The sequence below is a fragment of the Canis lupus genome, chromosome 19 (assembly GCF_048164855.1).
Source record: "Canis lupus baileyi chromosome 19, mCanLup2.hap1, whole genome shotgun sequence".
Classification (NCBI taxonomy): Eukaryota; Metazoa; Chordata; class Mammalia; order Carnivora; family Canidae; genus Canis; species Canis lupus.
In genome coordinates this window covers 12046654-12061986 of record NC_132856.1, presented here as the reverse complement: position 1 = coordinate 12061986, position 15333 = coordinate 12046654, and the positions used below count along the sequence as shown (strand labels likewise).

General features: G+C 39.2%; 1 protein-coding gene and 1 pseudogene across 7 annotated transcripts in view; both read left to right on the top strand.

Annotated features, from left to right (window-relative positions):
• GRM7 (glutamate metabotropic receptor 7) overlaps positions 1-15333 on the top strand; it is an 849841-nt gene that overhangs the window by 584209 nt on the left and 250299 nt on the right. For all 7 annotated transcript variants that reach the window (XR_012012515.1, XR_012012517.1, XM_072788071.1 and 4 more), the window contains exon 7: positions 4137-4276. Coding sequence is in view for 5 of the 7 variants with exons in the window: in XM_072788071.1 (XP_072644172.1) it covers positions 4137-4276 (140 nt within the window). In the remaining 2 variants the exon portion in view is untranslated. The remainder of the gene's footprint in view (positions 1-4136; positions 4277-15333) is intronic.
• On the top strand, positions 1204-2439 carry LOC140611190 (large ribosomal subunit protein eL30 pseudogene; annotated as a pseudogene).

Below are 15333 nucleotides of genomic sequence, written 5' to 3'. Positions count from 1 at the left end.
GATTTTTTTTTTTAAATATAGTCTTCAAGTCTTTGTTGAACATAATCCCCTTTATTCTCTTTCAAGAAGTTGAGGGATGCTGTTAAATAGGAGCTATGGCAAAAAAAAAAAAAAAAAAAAAAAAAAAAAAACATGCAAAAAACCATGGAAATAATAAGCCAGTTGCATTATAGAATTTATCAAAAAGGTCAAAGCCACACAATATGCTATTACAAGCCATCACTTAGATAAAGTATTCAGCTCTTCTGCCTTAATTTTTTTTTTTAAGCATGAACTTTAATGAGAATGGAAAGGGCATGGCAAGAATCATTTCTCCTAACAAAGATTGTAAGAAGAGAGAAAGATTAGGCAGTGTGTCCCATTTTGATGAATATTTAGCTGGTAAGCTAGAGATCCTTTGGAGCCTCAGGCCTCCAATATTCTTGCTCTCTCCTCTCAAAGACTAAGAAAAGCTTAAGTCATGTTATTTAATGAATAGAAGCTGTAGAATTACAGCAAAGCATAACATGAATCCTAGTATCCAATGTGAAAGAAAAGAAAGGTGAGCATATGAATGTTAATATCTTCCTGCAAAATGATAGGATTCTCATTTTCTTGCTAATAACCTGTGGAATCCAGATTTCGTTTCTTCTCCTTATACAGAGAAGGCTCATTGAAAACAGAAAGCCAGTATTAAAAAGCTGTTTTTGTTATTGATGTTGTATGTGGTTGACTTTTTTTTTCTTTCTCCCTCTCTATACTGGAAAAGCTTGTGTTGATTAGCATACAGAGAGGGCTTAAGAGCTTTCTGTTGTGATAAAATTGGGTACCTTTCTGGGCTCTGGGGATAGGGTTCAGGTAAGACGTAGGAGGAACAAATTGAAATGGTGCCCTTGGCCACACAAAGATGCACCCACTCACTCGAATTAGTGGGACCACAGCAATGTTCTTCATTGATCAGTGCTTATCCTCAGAATGGGCTCTAGGCTATTCTTTAGAAAATGAAAAAAAAAGAAAATTACACTGATGGAGAAATTCAAGATACCAGTTAGGAGAGACAACTTTGGTGAATTAAAAGACAGTCTGAATATCTGAAGGCAGATGTTCTGGTCTTGAGATATCAGCAAATAAAACAATGATAAAAAGGAAAGTCTTTCCTTTCTCACTCTCTGCCATCTTGGCATCTACTCTTGGTTGGGGCCGCCTCTAATCTAAGGCAGAAAGATGGTGGCTACGAAGAAGATGAAAAGATCACTGGAGTCGATCAACCTAGGCTCCAATTTGTTATGAAAAGTGGAAAGTGCATGCTGGAGTACAAGCAGACTCTGAAAATGATCAGAAATGGCAAAACAAAACTAACCATCCTCACCAACAACTGCCAGTCTCTGAGGAAATCTGAAAGGAAGTACTATGCCCTGTTGGCCAAAACTGGTGTCTATCATCACTACAGCAGTAATAACATTGAGATGGGCACAGCATGTGGGAAATACTCCAGACTATACACACTGGTTATCATTAATGCAGGTGATTCTCGTATCATTAGAAGCATGCCAGGACAGACTGGTGAAAAGAAAATGACACAAAATTTCTCTTTAATAAAACTGGTCAGAGCTTGTTTTAAAAACAAAAACATTAAAAAAAATCATTACTATCTATTGAGCATTTGTTACATAAAACCCATGGAACTCTGCGGTTTATATACTGTATTACTATTACATTTAATCCTCCCTAACCTTATTAGAAAGGTGTCCTTAGGGACAGTCAGAAGCTGAAGGAGAGGGACACCTAGGTGGCGCAGTGGTTGAGCATTTGCCTTTGGGTCAGGTCATGATCCCAGGGTCCTGGGATTGAGTCCTACATCAGGCTCCCCACAGAAGGTCTGTTTCTCCCTCTGTCTATATCTCTGCCTCTCTGTGTGTGTGTCTCATGAATAAATAATTAAAATCTTAAAAAAAAAAAAAAAGCTGAAGGAGAATGAATAATGTGATAAAGGTCACACATAAAAGGCAGTTCCTGGAATTTAAACCCCTTCTTGGGGATTCCAAAGCCAGTTACTAAGCACTACTCTAGTTAGCTGAGTCACTCAGGCAAGGAACTTCCCCTTTTGAACCTCAGTATACTTTGTCACCTGTAAAATTAGGAAGTTTGATGTTCTGTGTCCTCCAGCTCTTTATTAGATTCATATTGCTACCTTTAAAAATGCCATAAATTTAGTGGTTTAAACGACATAAATTTATGATTTTAAAATTCTCTGGTTTGAGAACCACAGGTCTCACTGGGCTTTATTAAGGTGGAGACAGGGCTAGTTCCTTCTGTAGGTTCTGGGAAAGAATCTGTTTCCTTGTTCTTTCTAGCTCATGAGGGTCACTTGTCCTCCTGGGGTCATGAACCCTTCCTCACATCACTCTAATGTCTCATCCTTTGATTCCTGTTCCCTCTTTCCTATAGGGACCATTGTGATTGTACTGGGCTCACCCAGATAACCCAAGATAACTCTTCCCCCATCTCATGATCCCTAGTCACATCTACAAAAATCTTTCATTCTGTAAGGTAACATTCACAGGTTTTGAGGATTAGGACATGGAAATATTTGGGGAGCTGTTATTGAACCTACCATGAGCTCCATTTTTTTTTTTTCATTTTCAATACCAAAGAGTCATAAAATCTTGTGCTCGATTATTGTAGGATAGTATGGAGTTCTTTAGCTGTTCCTGTATCCTGCCTATATGTTGGACTCCCTTTTCCACTAGAGGTAACTATACCTCTAGTTTGTAATTTTGTATGTCTCGGATGACCTAATATATTGTCACTCTGTCGGGACCCATTTCCAACTTTGTTCTTGTGTTGAGTGTGTGGCCATTCAGCATCACACCTGCTTCCTTAAGTATAGGTGCCCTTTTTGTAAATACTGTTTTTAGCATGTTTTCTCTCTTTCAGTTAACATGCCTTTTTTTTTCTATCCATGTTATTAATGTAAATAGCATGTTGGCCCAGCTTCTACAGAAGCTAATGACTTTGCTAACCAAATGCACAATTTTGCCATCATTAGGATCTTAAATTTATAATGAGGATTCTCAACAGGGCTTCATGCTCATTACCTGACTTTACCCTACCCTCTCCAACAAAAAACAGCAAAATGAACTTCTGTTCTTAGTGATTCTGTTTCAGCTTATAAATGATCCTTAACTTCCTTGTGAAAGATGGGAAATAGATCATTGTTTTCTCTGGAAAATATCAATCCAGTATTAACTTAGAGAGCAGATACCAGTCACATACCCTGAGGCCAGGTATTTATCCTATTTCCAAGGGATCAGGAGAGAAACAGCACTCAGCTTGCCAACTTTTGATGAATCCTTTGTCACTGTTGCTGAAAGTAACCCAAACCCACATCTTTCAGTCGCTGTGTACGATCTGTCCGTTCTTCCATTTGGCTAATAGTAAGGAGCTTCTCACACACATCTTTCAAAGGATACACTCTCTCTCTCTCTCTCTCTCAATAAATGTATTAGTCCTTTAAGTTGACTTCAATGTCCAAATCTGCCAAAATAATGGGTTTCATCTAAGACCCTCATTTTAAAGAAGACCCACATAGCAGATTAAGAAAAAAAAGTAACATCTACTAAATCCTTTCCAGGTATGTTGCTATGCATTTTGGACTAGTTAACATATAAATGAGAAATAATCAGCAACAAATATGTTTAAATGCAATCAGTAGCCAAGTACATATTTAAGTAAACCTTTTCCTTTGGTTGTTTTTTAATTCTCTTAGATTTCCTTTTTAAAATGTATTATCTTTGAAATGGTTCTTTACTAACCACAATTGATAATTAGGTGGAAACTAAAATAATAACACAACTTAGGATGGCCTCATTTAACACATTTAATGTTCTTCACAAGGAGAAAAGATTAGCATGAAATACTACAAAATATTGAGAAATAGAACTGTTCAAAGCAGGGAGCAGCTCACCTTTCAACCTTCCCTAGGAAGCATCCACTGGCCATAGTTACACATTGCCCATTTAGGGGGAACCTATTAAATAATGGGGTATCTACTAGGTACCTTGCTCATCAGCAGGTCTCCAGACCATCACCCACGGCATAAGAGGTAGAAGGAATCTCTATTATAAAAGCTGGCATTTTTTTTTTGTCTTCCTCAGGGAGTGCAGGCACCCCAGTAATGTTTAACAAAAATGGGGATGCACCTGGGCGTTATGACATCTTTCAGTACCAGACCACAAACACCACCAATCCCGGTTACCGTCTGATCGGACAGTGGACAGACGAACTTCAGCTCAATGTGAGTATTACTTGTTCCTCTTCCTTTGCTGACGTGATGAGTGAACAGGCTTCTAATATGCTCAATTAGCCAAATGTTCTTGTTTTTAGGTTTGTGTGGATATACAATTGCATATTCATCCTGTTACAATCATGTGTAGGGCTTGATAATCCATAATAATAAAAGAATGATAGTGATGATGATTGTGATGATAAAAACATACTTTGAATTTGTGCTGGGCATTATACTCAGCATTTAGATGAATTGTCTCATTTGACCTGAGGCTTGAATTGTGTAATAAACAAGTTACCTGCTAGTACTTTAAAATATCTTTCTCTTTAATGTCTGTAACCAACCCCTCTTCCTGTCAAATGTGACCTTGAGTAAGCAGCCACTTCCTTGTGCAAAGTTAGATAAAAGTGCACCAGCCAGAGATCATCAGGAGCTCTTCTGTAGTCAGACACAAGTTTTACACTCACTCTCTCTCTCTTTCTCTCTCTCCCTCTCTCACTCTCAATAAATGTATTCGTCCTTTTAAGTTGACTTAAAAGTGTCCAATTTTGCCAAAATAATGGGTTTCATCTAAGACCCTCATTTTAAAGGTTGTCCTTTATTTTATGTTGGGGGCTGAGGTGGGTGATTTTAAGGAGGTTTAGGGAAATGAGAGCTACTTTTGGTTTTGGGTCCTCTTAGGAAATAGACACAAGTTGATAGTAGTATGTCTTGATGATTTTTGCATAGGGGATGAGTCACTTAAAACAGAAACAATGGACACTTTAGAGAACTGAAGAAGGGAGATGCTATTTTTGTGGTTGCCGAGTATCTTTGTTTCTGTCTAATTTCAGACCCAGTTGTGGATTGACCTTGCTTTTGTCTCATTCCACCATATTTAGTCATTGAATGGCTTTGTCTGATTATCATTTATATTCTGCTGAAGTTGTTTATGTTCTGTTTAGAATGTGTCTGCTTCCATGTTAGCTAATAGCCTTCTGGCCATTTAAAAAAATGTTTTAGTTTCTTAATATTTCAGGTTCAACATTTAACGGTGTGCTTCTCGTAATATTTGTGCCCTACTTGAAATCATTATTAATTTAAATAAATACATCAATCTTCACAGAGAGTAAAGAACATGAGCTATGGCATCTCCACTCTTGCTGAGCCAGACATAGCTGGGGCTCAGCACACTATGCATCCCATGATTTTTCTCTCCTGGAAGGGATCCAGGACCCCAACCACCTCCCCAGCCTGGTGGTTGGGGTCCTGGACCCTAGTGCAGCAGAAGTCAGAGAAGGAAGGGTGTTGCAGGACCTCTGTGCTGAGGTGTACATGATAGGGTTACACTTCCAGAGGTTCTGCATCAAGTCCCTTCCTGCAGCGGCATCATGGCTGATTATACTGGGCAAGGCTTATAAATGAGTAGAACATCCCTGCTTCATAAATATTATAGTCTATACAGACACATGATTTTCTTTTGTCCAGAAGGTTCCTGAGTTACTCTGGGTTCTTCAGAGAAATGGGACCAATAGGATAGATGATAGATAGATAGACTATAAGGAAATGGCTTCTTTAGTTACAAAGGAGGAGAAATCCCAAGATGTATAATTGGCAAGCCAGAGACCCAGGAGAGCCAGTTGTGTAAGTTCCAGTCTGAGTATGAAGTTGGGAAGACTGATGTCCCAATGGGAAGATAGGCAGAGAAGATTCTTTCTGACTCAGCCTTTTTGTTGTATTTCAGCTTTCATGGTTGTTGAGGTTGTTGCCTACTTACACAGAGGAGGGCAATCTGTTTTATTCACTGTACCAGCTTAAATATTCATCTCATTCAGAAACACCCTCACAGACACACCTAGAATACTGCTTAACCAGATGGTTGGGTACCCACCCAATGCACATAAAATGAACCATCCCAGGCCCTATCCCAGGAAATTCCTTCTAATACCTCTTACAAAGCTGAGAATTAGGCTGTTAGCTTTTATCAGTGTATATCTTGAGAAGGCACTTTGGAAATTATTGAGAGCAGGGCTTCTTGAGAGTGTAATACAGAATTAATGTCATAGTGGTAGGGAGTTTGGGCCATGGTTTCTCAGAGAGCATTGTTCATAAGTGGGGGATGAAGAGAGGGTTGTTGAGGCCACGGCAGGCCGGCTACCTCATTTGCGCATTGCTCTGGCCTAGCAACATTTATACCTGTCCAGTTCTCCCTCTCCTGAGATCTCCCATCCAAGTGAGCTCACATAATGATTAGGTCCAAATGATTGTGATCTGGCATCCAAGAATGGATGGAGCCAGACAGCAAGTACCAGCCATGGCTGGGATGAATGCTGAGTACTAGAGGCAAAGAAAAAGCTAAAATTATCCTGAGCTTAAAGCATACCAAACTTGTGAGCAAAAAGAGGAAATGAAAGCAAAACAAGCAAACAAAATTCAACAGGTAAACTCAAGGGGGTAGTAATCAAGGGGGTAGTAATCAAAAGCAGAATCAAAATAGCAGAGCCCAGCTTACATACACAGAGTATGTTTTGAATGGGTGTTGCCTGTGGGGTACAAAGATGGATCAACCAGAACTAAAGAGAATCAAGGTCTGTCGTATACATGTGAACTGCTCAAGGCTAATTGTAAGACACACAAGATTATATAGGTGTGCTAGTCTTTGCTAGCCTAACCCCCTGCACCAGTGTTAAAATCCTGGCATGTGTGATTTGTCCACGTGCAAAAGAATCCCAACCAGGCTTCACCAACTTCAGATATTACCTGGGGAATTCTTAAGCCCACAGTTTTTAAGAACCAACATCAACACCAATTTTATTTTTCTTTACTTGGTTTGCATTGTTTCCTTCATAATAATTGCATTTGATTAGTCATTTAGCAGGTTTTTGTCTCTTTGTATGTATGTATGTATGTATTTAAGGTTTTATTTATTCATTAGAGACACACAGAGAGAGGCAGAGACATAGAGGGAGAAGCAGGCTCCATGCAGAGAGCCCCATGCAGGACTTGTCCCAGGATCCCAGGATCACACCCTGAGCTGAAGGCAGAGGCTTAACTTTAGCCTCTGAGACACCCAGGCATCCCTCATCTCTTTGTTTTTAATGCATCTCTGATGTGATAAGCATTTTAAGTGGCAGTGGGTACACAGAGGGGGGAAGAAAACAAATGGGGTCCCTGTTCTCAAAAATTGATGATCTAGGATTGGAAGTGCACAATACACAAGTAAACAGATGTGTATACAGAAATTTGAAAGTGTGAGAAGAGGCATGGAGCAAGGAGTATAATGGGGGTTGGAGAGAAACCTCCCGGATGAGAGGCCAGCCTTGTGGAGTGATCCACCAAGCAGGTCAGGAGGCTGCAATGGCAAAGGCATGACTAAGGGAGAGGAGGAGGTGTGGTAGGAGAGGTCAGTCATTGATAAGACACAGAGTGTGAAGTCCCTTGCAGGCTATGCTCAAACATTTTTCAATTTCATTCTGAGTGCATTTAAAAGCCATTGAGAAGTATTAAACAAAGGAATGACTCAATCAAATTTAGGAATAAAAAATTATTTTGTCTGCTAGGAAGGTGATGAATCGGGAGGGGCAAGACTGGCAGAAGAAAATCAAGTGTGAATTGATTTCAGCTGGCCAGTAAAATATGGGGACTAGTGAAGGCATTCTTAAACTGCAGCAAATAGCAGGATCATCTGGAGCCTTTGTGAATACACAATTTCTGGGCCCCACAGTCAGGATTTCTGGTTCATGTGATGTCTTTCTTGATCGAATGGGGGTAGTGATGGAGGGGAAGCCGGTGCTGCCTGCTGGGGGAAAGGATTCCCCAGAGGCAAAACAAAGGAGATAGAAGTTTATTGCATACACCACAAGGGAGTGGTGGTTAGGCCAGCAAAGGAGAGCCTGTCTGCAACCAGCAAAAAAAGTGGGTAGGTGGGAGTTGTTTTTAAAGGGGAAAGGTGAGGGGGTATGGGGACATATGGAACCATGCCTGGTTGTTAAGTAACCCATTGATCAGGTAGGGCCTATGGATATCTTGAGGTGGGTCCCCTGATAGGCCTGTCTCTATTCCACCAGGGACTTGTTGGGGGCCCTTTTGCCTTGATGGAGTTTCGATCTTCTGAAAAGCATCCTCTACTCAGAAGGTCTCCGAGTGGGAGGAGGCTCACATACTTGCTTTTCTAAGAGTCCGTGTGTGATGCTGATGGCACTTTGGGATCCACTGGCTTAGAGTATGGTAATGGCAGTGCTATGAAATGAGTAGAAACATGTGAGGGTTGCACATATAATGTATGTGTGTATATATTTATATATACGTATCTTAGAAGAAGAAGAATGTAATGTCGTGATGCATTCGGTGTTGGGATTGAAGGAAAAATAAGAATCAAAAGTGAACCCCATGCTTACAGCTGAAGTGGCTGTGTAGATGGTAGCCACATAAGATTAGGAAGGCTGCCCAGAGTGGGCGGGAGAAGGGGATAAAATTGAGAAGCCTAAATTAGTGTTCTTAAGTGTATGAGAGCTAAAATGAGCTGGATAAGTCTGAAGCTCAGAAAAGAGTTCTCCTTTACAGTTAATTAAAAAAAAAAAAAAACCCAACCAGTTGTTAACCTATAAATAACATTTAAATCCATTAAAGAAAGAGAAAAGAGAATAGTCAAGAACCTAAGGTCTTGAAAGCCTCATAGGAAATGGTACAGTTCCATTCCAACTACTCATTCAAATGTTACCCAACTTAAAATACTATTTCATTAGCCTGGAAAGTTAGAGCAAACATACACTTTGGCTTTTGTTTTTGTTCATGGAAGCTAGATATAGCATTAGGGGGGAACGTTTTTTTATTCTACTTTTTCATGCAGAAAGTGCTGTGTTCTGAAGAGCAGACGAGACACCTGAATTCTCACATGGATCCAGTAGTGTATGCTTGATCCTACATGCATTTGAAGGTATAGATGACTAAGCCAGGAACCTGGGGTTTTCAGAATGAGAGGCTGGGTTAATTTAATTTAGGATGGCTGCTAAGATAACTGGCCTTGACAGGCAATTGAATACCCTCTTGATGCCTTTTATAGGATCCTTAGGATATCAGTAAGTTGAAGTTACATCACAAAGGAAAGACAGAAGAGGAGATAAGTACCCAGAGGGCACTCCTACACCCTATCCGGGACAGCTGGACAGCCGGAGCCTTGGCCCAGGCAGCCTAGGCAATGCTTGGTGTCTTACCCAACATCACCCTGTCCATAAAGTTCCTTTCATTATAATCGTTCTGACTCAGTTAAAAATTCTATTAAGAGTGTAATTCAGGTAAACATAGTTTTGTAGGTTTGCTTTCTTCCAGTCAACAGAACAAAACAAAGCATTTCAAGTGACAAGTGTACTTCTCCTCATTTACAAAGACTCAGGGGTACTCTTTCAATCCCCAGTTAGATCATCTCTAGCAAATGAAATTTTCACAAGCGCTTTCTCTGTGGTCAGTAATTGCAAATGAATTTCTGAGCCAAGAAATCAGAGTTTTAAGAAACCAGCCTATCGACCAGACTGCTCTGCTGTTCTGTATCCAATCCTCCAGAGTTCAGGTGCCTAAGACTGTGCGTCTGTTAGAGAATGCCATCGTGCACCCTCCAGCCTGCCAGACTGTAGCCCCAGGGTCTGTCTCCTCTGTGGGCTAAGAGATGACGGCACAGTTTGCTATTAGGATATTTCTACATGAACAAGAACTCATTGGAAGGAATTCATAAAGAGCAAAGCCATTTACTCCCCCCATGTGACCTCCACTGAAATAATCCACTTATTTTCTCAGGTTTGTACTCTACCACACTAGAGATTCTGTGAAACATTATGCCCGGTGGAAAAGCAGGAAAAGGGATAATGCAACAAATAGACATCTGCAGTGTGTCAGAAAGGATGAGAGCTAATGGATATGCTAAGATAAAGGAGGGGCAGGCCCTGCAGCTGGTGTTCCCTGAGTAGGATAAAGGGTCCGTAATGAATATATTGCATTTAAAGGGCTTAAATATTATATAATTTAATTTTTATATTTACGTTTGATTTATATTTGAATTGGACTTTGAAAGATAAATCATGTTCCCAGGATGAAGAAGAAAACAAAATGCTTTAAAATGCATAATGCATCACCATTTAAAAATTGGCATTTTGGGGGACACCTAGGTGGCTCCGTGGTTGAGTGTCTGCCTTCCACTCAGGTCTCGATCCCAGGGTCCTGGGATCGAGTCCTGCATCAGGCTCCCTGCATGGAGCCTGCTTCTCCCTCTGCCTGTGTCTCTGCCTCTCTCTCACTGTGTCTCCCATGAATAAATAAATAAAATCCTTAAAAAAAATTGGCATAGGGGAATATGTCAGGAACAAGGCAAAAATGAAAATAGGTGCTTTTACAAATTCTAAATATATGATATGAGGTAAACTCTACATTTGTTATGTGTATTAGAAATAAAGGTAACTTTTGTCATTTTTCATTTATTTGCAATAAGTAGGGAATTACATGTGCCCAAAATATTAAATTTTCAAGTAACTGAAATGATTTCAAATCCCAAAATGTTAGAGTCTAAAAACAACAAGCATTCTTAGTAGGCATCTTCCTACAGGCAATTGCACTCCTTTTGCATAAAAGGCTCTGAATGGATATACTTAAACCTTTCTGGATCCACAGTCATCTGCCATTCTGTAAAGTAGTCCAGTTTGGTGATCTTGTGAGGTATGTGAGACTTGTGAGCTTTTTTAGTGATTTGTTCGTTGTTGAACTTATTTTCCACCTAGAGACTAAAAGCTCCTGGAAGGTAGAATCCAAAATTTAGTCATTGTTTTACATATCTCCTAGCAAAGTACCTGCCACATGGTAGGCATTTGGGGTCTTCGTTGACAAATAAAACCATGTCAAATGAGTATGACTCTTTTTAATGATGGACATTACGTATAGCAACCAGCAACTTCCTCCTTATGGGAGGAGCACCCAAGTTTCCTTTTAGCCATGTGGTTTGTCCTGGAGAGTTCCCAACACCAGGGGTGGGATCTGATTCTGTTTAAGCCAATTGCCAGGGCCATCATAATGGGACGGGTGCCAAACTAAGCCTGTCCAATAGAATGAACCACTAGACATCTGCTGACTAATCTGGAATACCAAGAAGCTCTTGTCTATGTGGGTGTGACCCTCCAAAGCCACAGGGAGCCATTTGGAGGCCACAGTGCAGGAGCTCTAGGGAAAGAGTCAAAACTTGGACAGAAAAACTAGGTCTAGCTCACAACATTTGAGCCCTAGGAAATCATTTATAATGTTCTCTGACTTGTTTCATTATCAAGACATTAAGGGAATTTAAGTATGATACTTTTTACTTCCAATCTCATTCAATGTAGCCATAAAAAATTTTTTAATACTTTTTTTTATAAATATGCCCAGATCAGAAAAGAAAAAGGGCCTACCCTCAATAAGCAGAATTTTTTCACATTTCATTAAATTGAGGTGATCAAAATGTAATTTTAAATGTTGAGCTTTTGTTAAATATTGAATCTTCCATAGCGCTTAGAATTTTGGCTCTCAGAGGCATCTGAAGACATGAAAAGTACGGTTGATTACAGAAATTATTGTTTAATCAAATTATATATGCTACAATCAATACTTACTTACACCTGCCTATAAAAGTACTAATCACACTATTGTTTCATAATTGCAACAGTAAAAATGTTTTAAAAATCTAATCACACTGATAATTTAGAGTATTGCATGAGCTGTGAGGTAATGGATAACCATAATCAAAGCAATGTTAACAAGGTAAAAAATATATATATAAGTTGTCAAAACTTAGAACTTCTTCAGCTTCAGTTTACAGTCTTCTTTTATAGAATCACCTTATTGCTCATCATAATTAATAGCACTCATCTTACAATTTTTAGTTTTCCTGTTAGGACTATAGGTTTCAAAGCAGACCTGATTAAATGGATCTGAGTGTCTGTTCCACTACTTACTAGCTATAAAGCAGGGTTATAGTAGCATGAATTTCATAAGAATTAAATGTGTGATATATGTAACATACTTAAAACAGTACCTGGCACTTAGTAAATATTCAGCAAATGTTAGCCACAGCAGCAACAATAATTTAATATCCTTAGTTTATGACATCATCTGTAACTGCTCAAAATGTCAGTTTCTAGTGCATAGCTACATTATTTTTTATACCCCAGCAGCCAACATAATGGTTGACATATAAAAATGGCTTGTTCTATATTAACTAGATGAGGAGATGAACAGACCATTGAATTACACTATAAAGTACCTAAGAATGAGGATTATCAATTTAAATGTAGAATTTCCAGTGTCTGTTGGATGAATGGGTAAGAGGATTTATCCAAAGTTCTACCCTAGTCAGCAATCCCATATGATTTAGGGATCCATCCAAGAACTTGATTTACCAGACAGGTTCCAGGTTCCATTTTATAAGTGGTATGTCGGCTTGTTCAAATTGCGAAGATAGACTATTTTCCTCTCTTTGGAGAAAGGGAGATAGAAGATGGTTTTAGATTTCTTTCAGTTGATCTTTAGTTTTGAAACCTACCAGTGGCTATTGAGAACATGGGGTGACATTACTATCCTGAGGTATGAGGTGAGAGAGTCACCAACTACTTTTGTATTGCTGAAAGTAACTTAAAAATCAAGCCGTTGATGCTGGTCCCATCTGCCACCTGCTTCTCTACCCTTTAATGCTACCTTAGTGAAGGAGTCATAACAGCAAAGGATTTGGGATCAGAGGATCTAGTTTATAATCATACTCTTTGCAGTTACTAGATCTGTGACCAAGACACAGAAGGCTTCCCCGAAAAGGTGACCTTTAACCTGAGACCAGGGTGATGAGGGTTCTTTGCATTTGTGAGCATCTCTGAATCTTACAATAAACTATAGTTGTCAGCTAGCTTAAGACAAGAAACCCCAAACTGAGTACAGATAGCATATATGTTTAAAAAATTTATCACTTGGCAATATTTTAGAAATCAAGAAATGTCATAAGAACTATATTTGGGGCTGTTCTTTTAAAAATCCGAAAGTCTGGCAATACATGCCCTTATCCCATGCTGTAACAGGTGTCTGGACCAAAGCAGCAGCTGCCCACTTCAGACAAGGAATATAGTCTCCTAGGTTCCCACAGAGCCCACCACTACCTTACTGCCATTGGCATTGTGCTTCATTCACCTAATCTAGATTTAGAGTAGATTCTGAGTTATTTCCACTAATTGGGTTTGAGCATATGCTTGCCTTTTTTCTCTGGAAATTGGTTTGTTTAAAAATCAACAATGATATGTCAATAGTATCAATGACCCAAAACACCTGTAAGTATGTAAAAACACCTTATATAAAGGGTTAGGAAATGCAGCTTTCAAGAGAAGGTGCCTCAGGAAAGACAGAGCTTCTGTTTGGAAATGTGTATTTGTATATATTCTGAAACATATTGAAAATTAAAGAAACAGATCATCGTTGTTTTGTCAGCATTTTTCTAGTAGTCGATGGTGTATAACTGTGTTCAGTCTATGAACGTCTGGAAGATTAATAGTATTTATAAATATCAATATGGCTCCACAAACATGTAAATAGAGAACTCTAAACCCCTATTTTTTTTCATTTGGCATTGTAGGCATTCATGCAAATGACTTCATGTTTCTGGATATACAACTCTGTTCTATAGGGAAATTGTGGAATTTCATTAGTATGTGCATTTTGAACTCAGGCATCATACATAGGCAAGAAGAAGTAATCAGGAGAAGTGGAGATGGTTCAACTGTTATAACGGGGGTGGGGTGCGGGGTGGGGGGCTCTCAGAAATTGCTATCAATCCAAAAGTACAAAAAGGAAAGAGCTGAGTTTATATATGGTCTGCCCAGCTTTCTACCCTATGAAGCCAAAAATTCTAGAATGACCTGATTATGTTAAAATTAAAATATAGGAATTAGATTTGAAATGTTTTCCAACAAATGGGAGATAGTCTTATAAAGGGAGGCAGTGTCAGAGGGCCTGAGCTAGAGTCCTGCCTTTGCCACTTATTGCTTAAGCAAATCATTTAACATCTCTGAATCTCAGTTCCCTTATGTATTTAAAATAAAGTGAAGTCAAGCAAAACAGCTACTTCACAAGAACACTTTGAGAATAAATTGCAATAATTTCCCTGATATAAGAAAGCCTGTGACATTTGTGGTTGTGCTTCTTTTATTAGTTTTTTTTTTTATCAGTGCCATTAATAATAACCAGAAATTTAGTGGCTGAAAACAACACAAAAGAATCCTCTTAGAGGTCAGAGGTCAACACAGGTCTCACTGGGCTAAAATCAACATGTCACCAGGGCTGTGTTTCCTTCTGGAAGCTCTAGGTGATAACATGTTTCTTGCTCATTCATATTGTTGGCAGTAATCAGTTCTTTGTGTTATGGGACTGAGGTCTCTTTCTTCACCAGCAGCTGGGGGTTGATCCCACCTTCTAGAGGGTGTCTTGATGCATTGGTGTATGGCCCTCTCCTTCCTCAAAGCCCACTAGGGCTGCTCGAGCCTCCCTCCCTCAGGAGCTTCCAGTCTTTCCTGCCTTCTCTATCAGAGTTCTATGTCTCTCACTGATCCTTGTGCCTTCCTCTTCCACTTTGAAGGGCCAATGTGGGGCCCATCCAGATAATCCAGAATAATCTATTTTGAAGGTCTGGAATCCTATTTCATCTATAAGAGCCCCTTTTGTCAGGTAAGGTAACATATTCACAGGCTTAAGAAATTAGGTTGTAGAAACCTTTGGGTTATGGGGCAGATAATTTGCCTAACCACAGTTCTTTAACTGCATAACTCTTTCTATGAAGTCTATAACATCCATATTAAATTCCCATTATTCATAAATAGGGAGTTAATGTAGTTGTGTATAGGAGTTTTATGGATAGGAGTTTTATGCAGTTCTGTATACTTCAGCACCTTTGGTTTCTAATTGAGCTTATCTGTTTGATTGATAATTTTTCTCATCATAATTCTGGAAAAGTCTGGGAAAGAACCCTGAATTAAGAACCCTGAATTAATGGGTAGAAGACCGAATCATCCTCAAGTGAGGAGGCAAAATCAAAGATTAAC